Consider the following 19972-nt stretch of genomic DNA (forward strand, 5'->3'; position numbering starts at 1 on the left):
GAGACTTCTTCTTTCAGCCGTCTGTCAAGCTTGGCTTTGGGTCTACCTACTTTTCTTCTCAGGAATGTTCTGGTTGGTGTTTGTACTGCAAATCTCCTTCTCTGCTCTGCCTGGCACTGATGATAGTTTTCCAAGCTAAGCATGTTCAGTTAGCATTAGGCAAGAAGCCATCTTTTCCTGCTCAGGGAGGTTTCACAATGGTGCAAGATACAGCATTCAGGGCAAGGTAAATAGGCCGTTCAAGAAACCTTTACACATTTCCTACAGGAAATATGTTCAAGTTGGAGAACAAAATCTTCCAAACTGTCTCCCAAAGTCAGGATGTGAAACTTAATGACAGATGGTATAAATGACTGCTTACCTATATTGCTCAGTGAGAATTCATTCTGTCTTTACTAAAGATGACACAGCTCGACACTGAGAAGACAGACTGCCTATTTACCTTGCCCTGAATGCTGTGTTTTGCACCAGTGTGATACCTCTCAAGAGTTCCCGAGCCTGGAGAGCTTTGCATTGTTTGGTTGATCCTCAGAGTCCTGGTGAAGTGTATGTCCTCTGTTTCTGGAATGAAAATGAAGGGAAATGTTTCTGATAAGGATTAGAAAAAAATTATGGAGAGCAAGGCGCGCATGAGAGAGAGAGAATGTCAGGCCTTTGTTTTGCTTTCATAGGTTTCTATACTACGGTCTTCATGAGAGTCAGTGTTTAAATATTTTAAGCCAGCATACCCATTGAAAGAAGCACACCCTCTGTGTCCCCATAACTTAAAAAAAAAACCAAACAAACAACAAAATACGCCCAAAAAGAAATGCGGAAAGTACTGTCATCAGACACCTAGCTTTGTATTGAATCTACCTTATCCTGTTACAAGTAATTTCCCTTAAAAATGCCTGAGAGCTTCATGAAGTGAAAACCGGAATAGAATTCACTATTGTTTCTCAGAAAATAAAAAGGATACACGTCACCCTGAGTAGAACTCATTTTGGACTGGTTTCACATACTAGCTGGATACCACAGCATATTTACAGTGTTCTTAGACACTCATGAAAGTCTTAATATTTTGGCCTTTCATGAGAGGTCAAACCCGAACAATTGACTGACACTCACTTGATCTAAAGGAAGCACATATGAACTGGTGTCCTTGAAAATCACATACTAATGTTATTAGGCTTACTGAGAAGAGAATGAAGCTTTAAAACAAAACAAAAAACTACAACAAAAACCCAGAAAGGACAAACAAGCCTCAACCTCCAGATTCAATATAAATGCTTCAGGGATAAGATGAAATTGCAAAATCTACTTTTTGTTAGCCAAGTTGCAGCCACATCTGTGTGCTTTATATTAATCTGTGAATTTCCCTGCCTGAGGACAGACATAAGCCCAGCCTTGGCTTATTGTGAAGGCTAGTGCATGGTAAGGGATGTAATCTAATCAAATTTGCCAGGCCTCCCCATATTTAAATTTCAGCCATTGTTCTCCATACCAGAGCGGCTTTAACGGCTTGGCTTTCTTGATTGTAGTACGTTTCACATTCATGGGTAACCTGTGCAATAGCATCCATGGTCAAGTTGACCTCTCAATGACAAGTGCATCTACATGTTGCATCTCTTCCTTGTTGGCCAGAGGTGTCACGGGCCCAAACAAACAAACAACTACAAGAAAAAACCCAAAAGGACAAACAAACCTCAGTCCCACATTCAATTTAAATGCTTCCCAGAAAAGATGAAATTGCAAAGTCTAGTTCCTGTAGCGAAGTTCCATCCGTTTCTGTGTTCAACCTATGAATTTCATGATTAGGAGTTATGATGGGAAACTAAAAGATCAATCATTTTACATCAAGGGATTTTTTGACTGCGTGCTGTTTGTCTCTACTTTTTCAAGTCCTTCTGAAAGTGTTTCTAATTTGTCTTGTAAATGAAGTGCCTCAGTGGTTCCTTGTTGAGTAAAATATGACGTATGGTCTGATCAAAGTGGTCTTGCCAGTTTTAAACTCTCAGAATGGGTATGGTAGGTGGCTGTGCATATATATACATTCAAACTTCCCTCCTGATTCAAAATTTGTTATTGACTGTTGGGTTTTTTTCATAAATTAATGACAACATAGTAGCTGTTAAGAGATTTGAACCCTCCTAGGGTTTATTGCCTAGCGTTTTTTCAGACTTTCTAAATAGAGCTGTGGTGGTTTGACCCTGGCTGGATGCCCAGTGCCCCCCCAGCCTCTCTGTCACTCCCCTCCTCAGCTGGGCAGGGGAGAAGAAACACAATGAAAGGCCCGTGGGGGGGTAAGGGCAGGGAGAGATCACCGTCACAGCAAAATGGACTAAACTTGGGGAAATCGGTTTATTACCATTCAAATCAGAGCAGAATAATGAGAAATAAAAATCAAAACTTACAAACACCTCCCCCCACGTCTCCCTTCTTTCTGGGTTCAACATCACTCCCAGTTTCTCCACTGCCTCCCCCTGAGCAGCGCAGGGGGACAGGGAATGGGGGTTACGGTCAGTTCATCACATACTGTTCCTGTTGCTCCTTCCTCCTCACACCCTTCCCCTGCTCCAGCCTGGGGCCCTCCCATGGGAGACAGTCCTCCGTGAACTTCTTCAGCATGAGTCTTTCCCACAGGTTGCAGTGCTTCGCAAACTGCTTCAGCGTGGGACCTTCCCGCAGGGTGCAGTCCTTCAGGCATGGACTGCTCCGGCGTGGGTCCCCCACAGGGCCACAGGTTCTGCCAGCCAACCTGCTCCAGCATGGGCTTCCCGCGGGTCACAGCCTCCCCGGGCTGTGGGGGCACAGCCCGCCCCGCCGGGGGCTGCTGGGGAGCCTCTGCCCCGGGGCCTGGAGCCCCCCCAGCCTCCTGCTGCCCAGCCCGGGGGGGCGTCTGCAGAGCTGTTGCTCTCACATACTCTCACTTCTCTCTTCTGCTGTGATCGTGCAGATTTTTTTCCCCCCTTCTTAAATATATTATCACAGATATATTTATCCGGGCTCGGCCTTGCCCCGTGGTGGGCCGCCTTGGGGCCAGCTGGCACGGGCTCTGTCAGACATGGGGGAGCCTCTAGCAGCTACTCAGAGAAGCTGCCCCTGCAGCCCCCCTACTACCAAAACCTTGCAATGCAAATCCAACACAAGAGCCTTTTTTTTTCTTAGTTTATTTCTGTTTATAAACACTTGAATTGTTGAAATCAGTAATTTTATATTAAAAACTGGAATCTCTTTGCCTCTAAAAGCATAATTTAAAATGAGTTTGGTAGTTCAGGAGCTTGATATGCCTTGGAATATATGAGGCATAGTTTTTTGGGTTTAACTTGTATAAGAAACAGTGACCATTTTAGGGAGTTACTTTGTTCAGATGTCCATGGCCCTTATTTCAATAACCATCTTAAACAAGGTGGTTAAATATATCATGGCATCATATAGCATCACTTCCTTTCTGCAACTTCACTTCTGTTGCTTGGTAAGAGTTTCTGTCATCTGAAGGATGCTTCAGCGTATTGCTGAATTGTTAATTTTTTTTGTTGATGAAGGTCATCATCCTAAAATAGTAAGTTCACAGCTTTTCAAGATATTTTTCCTTTGATTTGCTTTTGTTATGCATTACAAAAGAAAAACTAGCCTTCGCCTGGTCTAAGATATCAAAGATAGGTTATTTGAGAATGAAAGCTGATGTTTCAAAATTGCTGGAAGGGCAAAAGAGAGTTAATGTGTACTCTTAACTAAACTTTCTCAGAAACAATGACCTAAAAACATGTGGAACACAGAAGTGTTCAATGATGAATATACTGTTCTTCTACAGCAATGAAGAGTTTAATTAATTTTTCAGATATTTCAAGGCACTAGAAAGATTGATTTTTCTGCACTCAAAAGTGCTCATGAAGTACTCAATTACACTAAAATCTTTTAAAAGAAATTATACTTTAGCAGAATTTTGGTTTAGCATTTCAGTCTATTCAGTATCTTTTGGAGTTGTTAAGCCTTTAAAGTCTACATGCTAGTATAAAGACCTGGAAATGAATTGACAAATCTCGGGTAATTATTGAAGGAGGAAAAAGAAATTATGCAAACCTTAACATATGGGGTTGGTTTTCTTGCCTAATTTGTGGACTGCATTGAGCTTTTAAAGTTGTTGCTGTAGTAGTGTCAAATAGATTTTGTTGTATCATAAAACATTGTATTTTCCTATGGCACTGGACCAGTATTTGCTCTTAAATATTAAAAAGGAAGCAAAAAATTTGCTTCCTTGCAGAAACGTCATCACTGTTCTGTTATATGACTGCTGACTAATCATTTCATTTTATTGTTAAATATTTCCGAATTCCTTTAAATTCTGAGTAAGTGGTGATACTCTTACTTTATTTAAATCAGATAAACTTGTACTTGAAAATGGAGAAAAAGCCTAACAAGAAGGAGGAGCTGACACTAGTGAACAATGTTTTAAAACTTGCTACTAAGTTATTGAAGGTAAGAATTAAAGCACTATTACAATATTATATGTAACTAAGAAGCAGAATAGATTGCTTAATGGGTCGCTTGTGTTAATTTTTGCGGGCAACGCGGTATGTTTTGGTTTAAATCTGCTCTGTAACTCTTTCACAGCAATGCTACTTGTTCACACGCTACAGTCTTGTTATGTTGCTATCATTGTGGATTACAAATTATTACTATATACAATAAATTTTATTCTTTAAACTATATGAGCAGCCCGAGAGAAGGTACTTCAGGATGGACAGGATGATGAATGCTTGAGAAATAAATGATGCAATGTTGTTGGGTTTTTTGGAGTGTAAATATCTGGTTCTAGTAATAAGCTGCTGGGGGATTTGTGCTCTTCCACAAAAGTAATTCCTCTTAAAAACTGTCAGTGGTTACCATTTCAAATTAAAACTAGATTATCCTTGATGTCGTCTTTACTTACTGTGATAGATTAATCTTTTTGGAAGACAGAGAGAAACTGTTACGTAGGTCCATTTATAAGTGAACTAAAGGTACAGATTTCATTTAATGTAATTCAAATGTCAGCTGTGCCCTTGAACTATTTGGCAATTATTTTTTGCATGGAATTTTAGTAGAGAAGTTTTTCGCTTATGCAATAATATCCTGTTTGTCAGGGAACTATATTTGGTGAGTAGAAGGTACTTCTTCATGGTGAGAGAACATGAATTTTTTTATTACTTTCCGTTTCTAGAATTCTGCAGAAGAAAAATCATCTTTCTTTCACTCATCTGGAGCTAGAGCATGGACCTGCTTAGGGCTTTTATAGAACAACTTCTTGTTGTTAACAAAGCAGTGGTTGAGGTTCTCGGGAAGACATTTTTGATCCTAAATTGCCTCTGCTGAGTTTGTCTGTTCTTTCAGACTCACAGATCTGTCATAATTTGGGAAGCAAGTTGTTTTGTTCTTTCATTTGTCTGGGAGCTTAATTCTTGGCCCAGAAATGTCTCATTCTCCTTCAGACTAAACATTTCCTTAGTCCAAAACTTACTTAAGGGTTACTTGAATGCCAAATGAGAGTAATAAACGTAACACTTGAAAAACTTATTTTATTTTAGGTTTGGCTTTTATGAACAAATAAGATCAGTTAGATTTAGTATTCTTAATGTGTTTATACACTAAAATTAACAGTATATAACTTACAGTTGACTAAAGTAGGCTTTCAAAGAGGAAGCCAGTTCTGATACTACAAAAAACAAACTCATGACTTGCCTCCTCACCTCTCTCGGCATGGTGTTTCAGTGCTTAACCACTTTGGCTGTTGTGAAAGCTTCAGCTTTCAGCATTTGGATCTTGTTATACATTCTGCTGTCATGGTAAAGTTCTTAAAGAGGCGCTACTGATTTGTTACTCTTGGACTCAGAAGTGAGGTAACAACAGTATTGTGATTTCTCCTTCAGGGAATCAACTTCCTCCTTTAGTCCAAGATAGAGTGGTCCTGTAGAACAGTTCCCCAGGAATGACTGGCAAATACAGAAGTGTTTTCCTCCCCCTCAGATAAACTTCCTTCAGTTCACACACCCCTCCCACCATGTTCGAGTATAGCACGACTGATACTGATTCCATGTGCAGAGATCCCTGTAAGTAGAGGGAATGGCTGGATTATCGTGCAGTAAACCTGAACCATATCTTTCAATGCCTCCATACCTTTCCGCTGCAGTCTGGAAAATTCAAGCCTCTCAAGAGAAACAATTGGAGGGGTTTGCGTATGGTGGTGCTTTAAGACCTTGCTGCCTTATTCTACCGTATGTAGAATTCTAGCCACTTACCCCATTGATTCCTGTGCAAGAAGGAGCAGTTCTTAAAATGAAGTTTAAACTCTGTTTAAACTAGTCAGTTAGAGGCTGAGATGATGGGGTATTTCTGCTAGTGTGTGTGGTCTCATCTCAAAAAATATGCAGCACTTTCATGAGAGGGCTGACAGAGTCAGGAAGAGTTCAAAGCGGACAAAGCAACAGCTTAGGTTGAGAGTTATGCTATAACGATGTGGAGAGCCTGGCTAAGTCAGTTATGAACTGTTTCTTTTGGTATAAGAATAAGGAATGGCAAAGCTTTTACGACCTGGTTTTGGAACAAACAAAAGGAAGTGTTCTCTGTGTCAGGTAGCAGACTTGTGCAGCTGTTGGTCAAAGGACACTGGATGCAGAAAGGTTATCTGGATTCAAGGAGAGACTGAACAAGTAGACTAGACAGATTCAGGGTATCACATGTGTTGAAATGTTTGTGTGCTGTGAGAATGTAGGTAGGGTAAGAAGCAGCTGCTGTTGGCGGCAGGATGCTGATCAACCCTTGATCTGATTCACTTCAGTCTTTTTCATGCTTTTCTCAGTGTTTGCAAAAAAACTGTTCGTGTTTTACTCTTTTCAGAAATGTGTCAACTGACATGACCTTTCCAAAGGGGACTTGACTTTTGTGGCACAAATCCCAGACCCAGGCCACCACTTAGTTACTGTGAGAATGTGCCCAAAAGTGAGATGGATTTCCAAGCCATCTAGTATGAGCTTTCAATGAGTTTTTGGTAGCTAGTGATCAATGCAATTACGTATTTCATGCCCATTAGCTAAATGGAATTGGTTTTGTTTGTTTGTTTTTTTTTAATTTGGTTTTGGATGTTTTTGATCCTTAAGCTTTTACTGAAGACTATATTATGTTGAATAGTCTTACTGTTTTCTTACTCCCAAAATTGGTAAGATGAATCCAAAATCTAAAAACTTTTTTCTTAATGGATTTCTCTGCTGTTCTCAGAATCATGCCTTTTATAGCTTTTGTATTTGCAGCAGTTTTATACCATGTTACATCTAAATGAAAAGGTTGTTCATTCTTATGTAACCTCTCTTGAAGGAAGAGTCAGAGCTCTGACATTCTTCTTTATTAAAAAAGGGTTTATAAGGCGTTGTGCAAGGCACAGGATGTAGTGCAGGGGAGGGATGAAGATTAATTTAGAGCTAGAAAATATAAATGACCAAAGCAGTGATAGTTGTTATGCTTTATATAATCCACTCATATTTTAAAACTTTTTTTATTCCTTTATTTGACATATTTGTAGGCCAGAAATGTGTGGGTGACTTCATTAACACACCAGTAACTGAAAATTGGTGAAATAGCCGTTTTGTTCAAGTTTTGTTGCAGGTTAATTTTGGCTAATTTATTTGATCTTTCCAATAAAAAAAAAAAAGTAAATTATTAGCAGTTAAATGATTATTAGTACTTTTTCCCTTCATCTTCCTTTTCTGGCTGTGTTCATCAGTAATTATTCTCAAAATTAATGGAAAGGGAAATGCATTAGGAAAGACATTTTTGTTAATTTTCTATAGTAGTGAGGTAGCCTTCTGTCACTGTGGAAAATCTTTTCTTTTTTTTTTTTTTTTTCTGTTTTTTGTGGTTCTGCTGTCTGTCAGCTGTTTTAATACTGAAGGTGATTTCTGGAAAATTATAAGGAATTCTAAAATGATGGCACCTTAGGAAAACTAGTTCTCTATTTTCCTGGCTTCATGAGCAAATTGGTAGATGCTTTAGCTGGGTAGCCTCCAATTTTTTGAAGGGTTATTTAGACATCAGTAGTCAGTTAATGTGATGGGTATTTTCTTGCTCATTGTTTTTCCTGTGCAGAAGAATAGGAGGATGTTTTACTCAACTGTGACTTGAAGACTTCTTAAGCTATCGAATATCACTCAATACATATATGAACAAAAACATCTTTGTGTAATTTTTGCTTTTAATGTCATTGTTTTGCATTACTAGGAACTGGACAGTCCCTTCAGGTTGTATGGGCTTACAATGAATCCACTGCTTTATAATATCACCCAAGTTGTTATCTTGTCAGCTGTTTCTGGTGTCATCAGTGACTTGCTTGGATTTAATCTAAAGGTAACTACTTGTTAAGCATCCTTTTTTTTCACCATGGGGTTCAGAATATTATGATAGATGGATCATACGTTGCAGACTAATGTATTCTCAACTGTATTAACTAGAAGATCTATTGTTTGAAAATGGTTATGGCATTTAAGCTGTATCAGAATAGTGATGTATTTGTTCATATGCGCCAAGAGAAGAATCCAGGAAGACCTTATAGCAGCTTTCCAGTACCTAAAGGGGGCCTAAAAGAAAGCTGCAGAGGGACTTCTTACAAGGGCCTGTAGTGATAGGGCAAAGGGGAATGGCTTTAAACTGCAAGAGGGTAGAGTTAGATTAGATCTAAGGAAGAAATTCTTTACTGTGAGGGTGCTGAGGCACTGGCACAGGCTACCCAGAGAAGCTGTGGCTGCCCCATCTCTGGCAGTGTTTCAGGCCAGGCTGGATGGGGCTTGGAGCAGCCTGGTCCAGTGGAAGGTGTCCCTGCCCATGGCTGGGGGGCAGCTCTTTTAACTCTGGTTTTTTGTTTGTTTGGTTGTGGGGTTTTTTTGCATTTTTGTGGCTTTCTAACTTTATGTAGGACACATAATTACCAGGATTTCTTAGACATACAGACACATTCATACACATAAGTACTATACCTTATTTGACTTTTCTTTGTATCCCAGATCTGATTTCTGCCTTGAATTCCTCACTGTTGACTTTATAGCTCCTTAAGGAATGCAAAAAGATGCAAGCTATCCTTGTCTTGCGCTGCAGTGAAGTATTATGGTAGATAGAGTATTACTGTGACCAATATTACACAGTGTCGTGTCATCGTGGCTGAAGGGCTACCTTGTTAGGCCCTACTCTCTGCCCCGCTCTGAACTGCAAACTCTGGAAGCTATTTCAAGATTCAGGTTAAGAGGCACATTCGTTTTGACAAGCTTGTAGCACAGAGCCCTTAATTCGCCACTGAGTTTGCTTACATCTGTCCGTTTTTTTCCCTGTTAAACAAATGTAAAATTTATTTTGCGTATTATAGAATATGCAGCAAATGCAGTAGGAAAAAAGAAAGTGGTGGTATTGCAGTTCTGGTAAACGGAAGACTGAGTTGAAAAATAATACTGATTTACTGCTTGAACTTTTCCAGCTCTGGAAGATCAAATCTTGACAATACATAAAGAAGACGAGATAACACAGTGTTATAGAAAAGCTCATTGATTGACAAAACTGCCTCAAAGCAGCCACTGAAATCTGTATTTCAGATGCTACAACCTCTTCAAGGATGTCATTTGGAAAATTGAAGTGTTTACATCTGACTGTCTTGTGCAATCTTTGTATTTATTTCAACTTCTCACTGTTTATGTTCATTTTAGTTGACATTTATATTTTCTTTTCAAAATTACTTGTTTAGCTTTGGAAAGAGTCAGCTTTGAGAAGGGTCAAAAATTGTGTGTCTGAGAACTTCTGTTGTTAAAGTTGAAGCCAGTGCTGAACATTTTTAGTTACGGTAACACTATAAGGAAGTCATTTGATTGTTGATAATGTGGTAAAATTGCTTAGAATATTTCATTTGCACCAATCATTTATGAGGACAACATAACATCAATAGATGTTTGGTTGCAATAGAAAAGTGAGACATATACAAAAAATAAAGTACTGACAATACAGTATGACAGGTAGCATAAACATTTTATATTAATATTAGATGCAAATGGGAACTTTTAATATTTTGAGTAATTCCAGGATCTAAACTCGTATAGGCTGCAGTTTAAATATCCTGGGATATTAATCAAGGTATTATATAACAAGTCAACAAGTGCTCTTTGATAACACTTTTATTAGAGCAATAATTGTAAATGGTTACCATGCTGTATGATATTTTGATAAAATTAAATATTGTATTTATTTGAAATACTGGGCTGTTCTGCGCAGCTCTGACTGTGCATGCTCAATATGTGCACTTTTTATTGTTACTTTTAATGAGAAACTTTATATATATACATATAAATGTATATTAATTGGAATATATTATGGTGAACTATGGAGCAGTATATATTGTATGTTGAAGCTGAGTATTTAAAGAAGCCGAAGATTTACTGGTGAAAGGAGTGCTATGAATGACTGAGCATAAGATAGATAGATGCTCTCCTCTTGTACACTATAGTATATGCCATTCATACCACATTGAAGTTTAAGAACAGCTTAATACAGAAAAGTTCCTCTGGTGAGCAGCAGAGCTCATGAAGCCTGGTAGTCAGCAGATTTGTGTCTTCAGATAACCTGCTCTCCTCCTGTTCCTCCCCAGCAGGTGTCATTCCCCAGCGCTTTCCTGGCTGGGGTTTCCCAGCTCTCCCTCTGCCTTCTGTCCCCTGCCTCCCACACGGACCAGTCATATTGACTCATGGTTCTTCAGCGTGACAAAAATTGATGTTCACCCATGTAGACTTAAGTTACCTGGAACAAACTTCCCATCTACAAATTATGTGGGAGGATTAATATCGCCAGGTGCAAGTATTCTTACATTTTGTGGTTCCAAAATAGTGTCTTCATATTGAAAAATGACAAGTAAGTAGATGACAAGAGTCTGGACATTGCACTACGCTTGCTAATCTTCAGAATCTTGAAAGATTTGAAGTAATGTACCTTAAACTTATGTGGTATAAAAATATTTTTATATATAAAGCAACACAAACAAGCATTTTGTATTTTATTTGCCTCTGTACTAACGTTTAATAATGACCAAAGTGCATTCTGGTTTTTGAAAGAATGTATTACTGGAGCTTTAAGAACATACTGTATTTAGTTTCTCATATGAAAACTTCAGCTGCATCTGATCTGTTTCTTCTTTCTCTGTTGTTTGATGTTGGGATTGTTTTTAAAAACCAAGTACATTTTATATACAGTTTTTTCCAAATTATGGTATAGACATACACAGAACTTAATTTTGCACAAAATGTATTTTAAGAAAAAAAAAGTACAGCAGGAGTTCTATGGGTGATAAAAGATAAAGCTATTGCTTTTTACAGCTTGTCACTATTACAGAACCATTCTTTGCTCTAGAATGGAATTACTTTTAGAAATGTAAAATGCTGAATATATGGCTTTTGTTACCTGAAAAAAAAAAAAAAAAAAAGAAGAAAAAAAAAAAGAGGGGGGAGGGAAAACATTGCGGTTTTGGTCAGAGGTGAAATTAGTTTAACCACGTATACCTCAGCAACTAGCACTGTGCTGGATTGTTGCACTAACAAGTGGCAGCTTGGGGAGAGTAAAAGAGTCACAAAATGAAATTAAAAATAATAAACCCCAGTATTTCCTACTATTAGGTATATTCATTATGTTAAAAATGGAAGAGGTTTATTTTCCATCCCTCAGGGTGGAAAACCCAGTATGAGAATAGAGGCAAGTAGAAATATGGCAGATCTTGTGTGTTAACTGTAATTTTTTGCCACCTGTTTTGTAACTGAAAGTGTGATCAGGCTTGGAATAAAGCTTTCTATGGTTGATGGTAAAAAAGAAGAAAAAACAATGGGTCAGATATGTCTTTTAGTAATATCCAGCATATTTCTGAGTCTGCCTGTTTTGATTTAAATCCATATATTCGATTTAGATTAAATTAAAGCATATTTGGTAGACAAATCCTGCACATGGAATGCAAATGATGGTTGTCAAAATTGCACTTCATTGCAAGAACACAAACTTTCAGACACATTTAGTTATGCAAAGTAGTTTAATCTTATTGACTACTGAACATGTGGCTTCTAAATAACTGTTTCTATTGGAAAAATATTGAAACGGAATTTAGTTCTATTTTACCAGGATTTAAGGGATTAATTTCAATCATCATTTTGGCTGTTTCTGTTTTGTTATGTCACAAGAAATACTTCCGTGTAAAAATCAAAATACAAGCAAACTAAAGTACATATTGAAATTAAAGTTAAATGCTTCAATAACATGTTACGGAATATTTGGACAGAATTAATGTGTGATAACATGTATTAGCTATTTGTTTACTGATTAGTGAAATAGTTTCTAACAGAAAACTGTTCCATTAATGGCTTTCAAACACCCTTTTTTATTAGCTTCATTTTGGCTTTCCCACAGCGTATTCTTTGGACTTTATAAACAGGTTTGGCCAGTGTTATCCCCAGGACTGACTTGGCAGTAGGTTACACTCCACACTTGCGTTCATTTGCTCACTTCCTAAACTTACTCTAAATGTAGGCTATTTACAGTTTAAAATTTGTTTTGATGGTCATGGAAGACACTACATGTATTAAGAAATTAATAGCTCCTGAGAGCCATCCATCTCTAGGTGATACCTCAGTGTGCCAGAATTCTTAGACGTTGCCAGAAAATGTTATGCACAGTGCAAGTTTCTGCAGTCCATACCCCATCTGTGTCTGAGTACCTGCCGAAATAGTTATGGAGCTGAAGATGATGGGATCTGACCGATGTGTGGCTGCTTGCTGGCTTGCTTCAGATCATGGGCCATTTTTTCCAGTCCTGATAGTCTCAAACCCATCCCGTCCAACAGAAAAGCGTACCTGGAACTGAAGCGGCTGTGGGTGATCAGGCATGAATTCAGCACGTGCTGAATGTGGCCTCTGTCTTACACCGATGGTTGTGATTGGGAAATCTTGGTACCTCCTACAGAGAGTTGTATTTCTACAGCTCATAGCATGGAGCTAAATTTACATGTATCCTCCCGAGTGCCACGTTTGGAATCTGAAGGGGTGCAAGACCTTTCAGGAAACCGAAGAAGTGAATTTTAAGAGGTTTTGTCGGTGTGCTGCTTGCTTGATATATGATTGCAAACCTATTTGTAAACCTGCTATCTCTGGTAGGCTCCAGTGAGCCATCCAATGTGTAGATTACGTGTATTGAAAAAAAAATAACTTACAGCTCTTTTCATGTTATCTTCTGTGGATAGGATATTTAAAACCCTTTGGGTGGATATAAAATTTAGTAACTTCCAAAAGCTTCCGTGGATTGCGAGCACATTTCATTCTAGGTAGTGCTTATTACTGGTTCAGATTTCAGAGATCGATCTTTGGCATCCAGCAGTATGTACTAGAGAGACATTTTTTCTCTCTTTCTAAAGATGGTGACGGTGGGCTGATGCTGCTGTCTACTGGATACTTCAAGCCCAAAGGCATCCAGCTTACCTGTTGGAGGGGAAGGGAGGAAGGCGGCTGTTGGTAGTGCTGGTATACCCGCTGCTGCCTCCCTAAGTTGACTTTCGTTACCAGTTTCTCAAGCAGTGAATTTGCTGCAACATGAGAGAGAACTGAAGGAAAAGGAATACATGATACTTTTTTCTTGGTCCACAGAGCAATCTCTTTTTTTTTTTATTGCATGACTGCACAAAATATATCTGTATTGGTACAGGAGATGGGAAGCAAATCTTTTAGTCATAAATAGCAACTGACAAACTCTATGGGGAAGGCAGTCTTCTTCCAATGCCATTACTTGCAAGATAGCAGAGGAAATAGTCTTCGGAAGGTACCCATGTTGTTTGGGTGGGTTTTTTGGTTTTTTTGTATTTTGTTTGGTGTGTTTGCGTGTGTGTGTGTGTGTTGTTGGTTTTGGGTGGGTTTTTTTTTTAAAACAACAAAAACCAAAACAGCAATACACAAAGAACCTAAAACAGTCTTCACTTGGTCTTTGCCTTTCTTGTCAAATGCTGTCTTCTTACCTCGTCAGTCTTAAAAAAACTAATCAGGCCTTGCTGGGGTGTTTGGATCCTGCTTTGCTGACACTCTTCCTGAAAATCACCACCTTCTAGTCATCTGTGGTGGATGGAGCCTGGAGATGTCCTCTGAAGTTCCTGTATGAGGTATGCTCAGCCAGGGGGTGATTTTGGCAATTCTGCTGGGCCTTGGGGAATGTCTGGCCCAGGAGTCAAAAAGAGTGCTGCAAAACATCTGGAAGATTTCTGTACCACCCATATTCATGGCTTGGTTGATAGAGGTGTTTGTGGTAATACCTGTCAGCTCCACTCACCGTATCTGCTCGTATTGCCTTGCTAGTTGAGCAGGTAGACCCCACCGGTGACAGCACCCAAACAATTTTTCTGGGAAGGGGGAAATGTCCAAGGCTGCAATGGGGCAGTTTGTGAGGAGGATAACAGGAAAGGAAGGGAGTGTGATTTCTCCGTTATCTGGACCTACTGCACCCTGCCCCACTTCTGGTGACAAGTCTGCTGTCAGAGTTGGATATCTGCATTATGAAATATAAGCTGTGAGCCCAGCATTGCCTGGGGCTTGGCAGGGAGGATTTCCTCCTTATTGCCTCAAGCAGCCAGTCACTGCTAACCTTGAATTTGGCATGTGGTGCGTGTTCTCTAGATGTACAGGCAGCTTTGAGAAGGGCCTTCTCTGTTAGGGACTCCAGGATCTTCCTCGTAGTTTGTTGCTAGTTCTCTTGATTAGGATTGAGGCAGAACTTGCAGTGAGTGGCAATGGGCAGTTCAGTGGCAGTAACACAAAACTACAGAAATCACCGAGGAGGCTGCAGCTGTCGGTCTGATCCTTGTCATTTAGTCTTACTGTGGATTCAAGATGGTTATCTTGCAGGCTGAAGACGCTTGTCAACCTGTGGCTGTGGATCCTGTGGCTTACCCAAGAGGCTGAAGACGCTTGTCAACCTGTGGCTGTGGATCCTGTGGCTTACCCAAGTCATCTTGGGGAGGATAAATCGTGTGGAAAGATCTGTTGTAGTGGTAGAAGATCCCCATGGCCTGCAACCAGTCTCAAAGCTGGTCAGCTACTGCCACCGAGTGTTTGTCCTCTTGGTCATTTTGATCCTCACAAATACTGTACCCCACGGACTTCAATAGGTATGGGCAACTACAGTAGTCTTGAGGATGCTGTAGTCTATTCCTTGGTACAGGGGATGTTCCGGTGAAGGAAAACTTCTCACCCATCTTCTGGCTGTATCAGTAGTTGAATCTGCTTCTCCAGCCTGAGGCCAGCGCCCTGCAGAGAGCTCTGCCTGGGGCCGGTGGGGGAGCACACTGCTACCTCCACAGCAGCCTGGACGCGTGGCCGGCTGTTCTGCGCTTCAGCTGATGCTCCATCAGGTTTAAGGCAGACAGGGCTTTCTGGCCCCTACGGTCTTGCTTAAGGTCTGGCCCTAAGGTCTGGCAGGTCTTGCTTTAGTGCTATCGTACCAAAGATGCGACGGAATTTTATCTAAGCAGGTATGTAAGACCATGGATTTTAATTGTTATATATTAATGTAAAAGCTTGGGTGAGAATCTAAGTCCCATCTTGGTTTCACCAGGTGAAAACTTGCAGCATGGCAACAGGATTAAATGGGAAAGGGCAAAGACAACCATGTGGCTGATGCCGGCTGCATTAACTGTCAGGTTGCCAGTATGAGCTCATCATATCACCTTGAGAACTTCCCACTGTTAACTTTGGTACACGTCCTTACGGAATGGTGTAATTATTGAAGGACAAAATATATGTATAGAGTTAGTTTAGGTTAAATGTTGAAGAGTAAATATGTTACACCAACATGTTAAAAATAACTCTCCCAAAGCATTACTATGAAATAATACAAAATTAATTTTAAAAAAATTATATTGTTACCTTTTTCTTCCCTGTTCTTTTTCACTTTTTAAGCATTTTATGTTTGAGCTGACACTTGCCATCTTTAAACAAAATTTCAGAAATCTGAAATTGCCGCAGATTGGGTTTCATGTTAAAAAGTCAATTCTCTGGGCTGTAAGCAATGCCACGTCTGCTATCAGTAATGGGATTCTCCGGAGAGAGAAATCGTCATTTTCTTTTCGTTTCTAGCTCTTGAGCGAGGAAGCTACAACCTTCAGTATGGACACAAGCACCACTGATAAAATAAACAGCAGTGATTGCTGGGGAGATTCAATTTTTCCAGTACAAGTTTGTCTAAGTTTATTATCTGGAGTAAGAGATGAGGTCATGCTGCAGAAAGATGTATTCTTTTTACTTTTGTTTTGTCCTATGTTTGACTAATGCATTCGAGCAAAAGAAAGCACATGCCGATTAGGGACAGGCTTCCAAAATTATTGCATTTGTTACTCATTTCATTTATTACTTTAGTCTTTATGTTTAAAAATTACAGTACTTCATGTTTAGGCATGCTCGTGTTCTTGAACGCTCACCCACCTGACTTTTTGCTTCTAGCCCTTACTTACAAACAGCTCCTGCCCCCTGAGTATGGTCTTACTGGTAATTAAATTTATCAGGGATTAGGTGGCTGCCTCCTGACCATATCACGATCCAAGCCCAAGCTTCTAGACGTGTGGTTGTAAGTTAAATCTTTTGCTTTTGCTCTATCTCATGCATGTGAATGAATGGGAAGTGAATTACTTGGCTAATTAAAAAATGTCGTTAAACACATGGAACCTAAGTGGTAGATGGCATTAAAACAGTGAATTTTGGGGAAACAGTAGTTTTCCTTTAGCATATTAAGGAGTGCTCTAATATTTCATTAACCCATCTCTACAGTAGTGTTGATTGGGGTCAAAGACCACTAAACCAGCTTAGGGATTAGGGTTTGACCCTGGTGAGGTGGTTCTCCAACAGCTCTGCATGCCCTGCTCACCACACCTGTGGCCATGGTCATATGCTTTGCATAGGGTCCGTTGGTCCGAGCTTCATCTGTCTGTAAGTTAGATGCTGAATTGACCCAGGGCTTCCTTTGCAGTCACTAGAAACACACATTTACCTTCAGAGGAGGGTTCATTCAGCTGATCGTTGACACTAATTTTAGTGATCCTTTGGCATATTTCTCTTGAGTGTAAAAGGGAAATAGTGTGGATAATTCTGAATCAGATGGGAAACTTTTAGCCAACTAAATTAAGGCAGATTAATTGTACTTGGCTGTTTGTTCTGCAGTGAGGCCTTCAGTGTTTGCAGCTGTGTAATTTGTTCAGCTGCCACTTTTTTTTTTATTATTATTTTATTGGTTTGTTCTTAGATAAAAAGATGACCAAACGTGAATTCCAAAATCCTACACCAGCGGTCAGAGCTGCGGTGCTGGGGGTGGTGAGCTGCCCACCTCTGCCCAGCCCCTGCTCCACAGCCTGGAGACAGCACAGCGTGGGCATAGGAACAGCACCAAGCAGACACAGCCAGCACTGGGATAGCACACAGGTGACCCAAAGAGATCTGTTTCTTTATTACTAAAATGCGTAATGTGAAGGTTGGGTAAGATCAGCTCTAAGCTTGACCCACTCATGGGGAAACACTGCTCCAGTTTGCAGGGAGCTGTAGGGGTGACGCTGCTTTCATTCTTGGCCTGTTACACTGAAAATCCTTTATGGCAATGCTGCTGCCAGATGTATAGATGGGATGTCATCGAGCTCTGAAACCTATCCAGAAACACAGAGCCCTCCCTGCTTGGCAAAGCTCCTCTGTGCAGAGCAGACACTGTGATGTGCATCCTCCGAGCAGCTGGAATCGAGGGTACCCTGTGCTCAGAGGAGCAGAGGTGGCAGAGACAAGGCTTTCCGTATGTCTCCTGTGTTATCTTCGGGCTGTAGTTTTTCAGCTAAGTCAAAGATACTCCTAGCAGGCCTCCACTGGCTGGCCAAATGATGTTTGCAGGGCAGATAAAAATAGTACAAAAAAATCTCCAGCTTGCAGAGGGGGAACCACTGACATTTCACCCCTGTACTCCAGCAAGGTGTTCTGGTTCCAGTCTTTTGTAAACCCATGATGTGAAGCTGGGCTGCTTCTAAGTGTATTTGGGAAGTTCTGGCCTATGTGGATGGCAGAAATAACTGCAATGGCCACCGGAGGCTGGCACTGGGGCCCTGTTTCTGCACCAGGCTGTGGCCCTGGCACTTGGTGCTGTTGCTGTGCAGGCACACACACAGCGGGAAGAGCAAAGTACAGTCTTTAACCTGCATTTCTCGCCTCTCCTTTGCTCATCGTCTTTTAGAGTAATAGCTCTTGATAGCAGATATCTGGCACTGAATATAATGAGGTGAACCTATCCCTAGTCTTACGAATGTGATTGCTACCGTGGGGCGAGGTCTCTGGTTGTCTTTTGACTTCTGTGCTGTTGTGGGGTCTGGCGGTTCATGGCTCTTGCTAGTTTGTGCTGTGACTTGTTTTCTCTGCTGATGAAGCTGGCTTAAGCAATCCCTGCCTTCCCTGAGTGCAGCTGCATGTTTTTGCTGCCATGCTGTTTGCTGCTGCAACCCAGTTGTGGTTTTCTTGTAACGTGATTTATTTCAGTGGCGGTTATACCACAAGCGTTGGTACCGATACAGCGGCATGAGCAATGCACTGCGGTAAGGGGGTGGAAACTTGAAGCTGGCTTTTTGGCTGAAGAAAGCTATTGTGTAGCTACAAACAATAGCGATTACTGCCGTCAACCTTGGAATAAATAGGAGCCACTGAAGCTGTTGAAATGGGATTAAATCCCATTGTGTATAGAGTGGAATTAATACAGTGAATGCAAATAAAGTAGATGGCCAACAATTTTGGCCTTGAGGTGACATAATGCTGCAGTTAAAGGCCGCCAGTATTTCCTATTCTTCTTTTCCTGCACATGGGCATATTGTGCATTTCAATTGCACCACAAATCCTGGCTTTCTGGATAAAAAATTAGAAATTCAAATTACACAAAAGAACGATTGTGAAATGATTGTTATAACTTGGAGGAAGCAACAGATGTTTCACTTGTTGCTGGAACTCTCTGAAGAACAACTAATTTTCCAAGCATATCGGGTACAGCTACTGTACATGCTAATCAGAAACATTTTTCTCTGTGCGGCAGTGTAATGGTATTCCTCAAAATGTTCTTTGTGTTAGCTTAATAATGCACAGCCAAAGGATGCACTACTGGGACCAGCATAGCAGGTTTTGCCACTACCTTTATATTTTATTTCTTTCAAATTCTAGTCACTGGGCCAGTAACCTTTCTTGAAATAAAAGGCAAAACAGTTTATTAATGCTTGAAAATAACATTAAAAAACCCCAAGACCTGGCTGTTAAAAAAAAAATAAATTCAAAAATCTATGGTTTTACTGAAGATAAGGTCGATGCCTTGTTAAAGTTACTACTGATAACACAGATGTAACACCAGGAGCTCACAGGTGGGGAATATACTGAGAACCACAATGCTTTTTTCTCCAGATCTGATCTTTTGGACCAACTCCTTCTAACAACATCTGTGACTTTCACTCATCAAGATACCAGCCCTGCTCTACAAAACTAATAGCTATCATTGCAGTACAAGCAAATGATGTAGATTAGATAGCTTGGATTGTAGTTGTGGTACTGAACATTTAAAAATTTCTACTGACCTTAGATGTGGACAGACTGGAGAGGATCCAAAGGAGGGCCAGAAAGATGATCAAACCACTATCTGAACCTGCCCTATGAGGAAAGACTAAAGGAGTTAGGTCTCCTCTCCCTGGAGAAGAGAAGGCTCCAGAGGACCTCATCACAGTATGCCAGTACTTAAATGGCAGCTACGAAGGCGATGGATATTCTCTCTTCACCACGAGCCACATGGAGAAGACAAGGGGTAATGGGTACCAATTGCCTCTTTCAGCCACAGAAGATTTCCTTGCATACACAGATCTATGTTCTAAAAATGCAGACTTTCATTGTATCAGAATACAAAGTAAACCAAACGACAGTTGGGC

At 40.3% G+C, this 19972-nt stretch overlaps 1 protein-coding gene across 4 annotated transcripts in view; it reads left to right on the plus strand.

The window, feature by feature from the left end:
* Window positions 1–12168, plus strand: part of PHTF2 (putative homeodomain transcription factor 2) — a 73198-nt gene extending 61030 nt beyond the window's left edge. For all 4 annotated transcript variants that reach the window (XM_055808163.1, XM_055808165.1, XM_055808164.1 and 1 more), the window contains 3 exons: window positions 4363–4458; window positions 8230–8355; window positions 9473–12168. In XM_055808163.1, coding sequence (XP_055664138.1) covers window positions 4363–4458; window positions 8230–8355; window positions 9473–9493 — 243 coding nt within the window. In that variant the 3' untranslated portion in view covers window positions 9494–12168. The remainder of the gene's footprint in view (window positions 1–4362; window positions 4459–8229; window positions 8356–9472) is intronic.
* Window positions 12169–19972: the final 7804 nt, after the last annotated feature.

Source organism: Falco peregrinus, chromosome 6, assembly GCF_023634155.1.
Source record: "Falco peregrinus isolate bFalPer1 chromosome 6, bFalPer1.pri, whole genome shotgun sequence".
In the NCBI taxonomy this organism is placed as follows: Eukaryota; Metazoa; Chordata; class Aves; order Falconiformes; family Falconidae; genus Falco; species Falco peregrinus.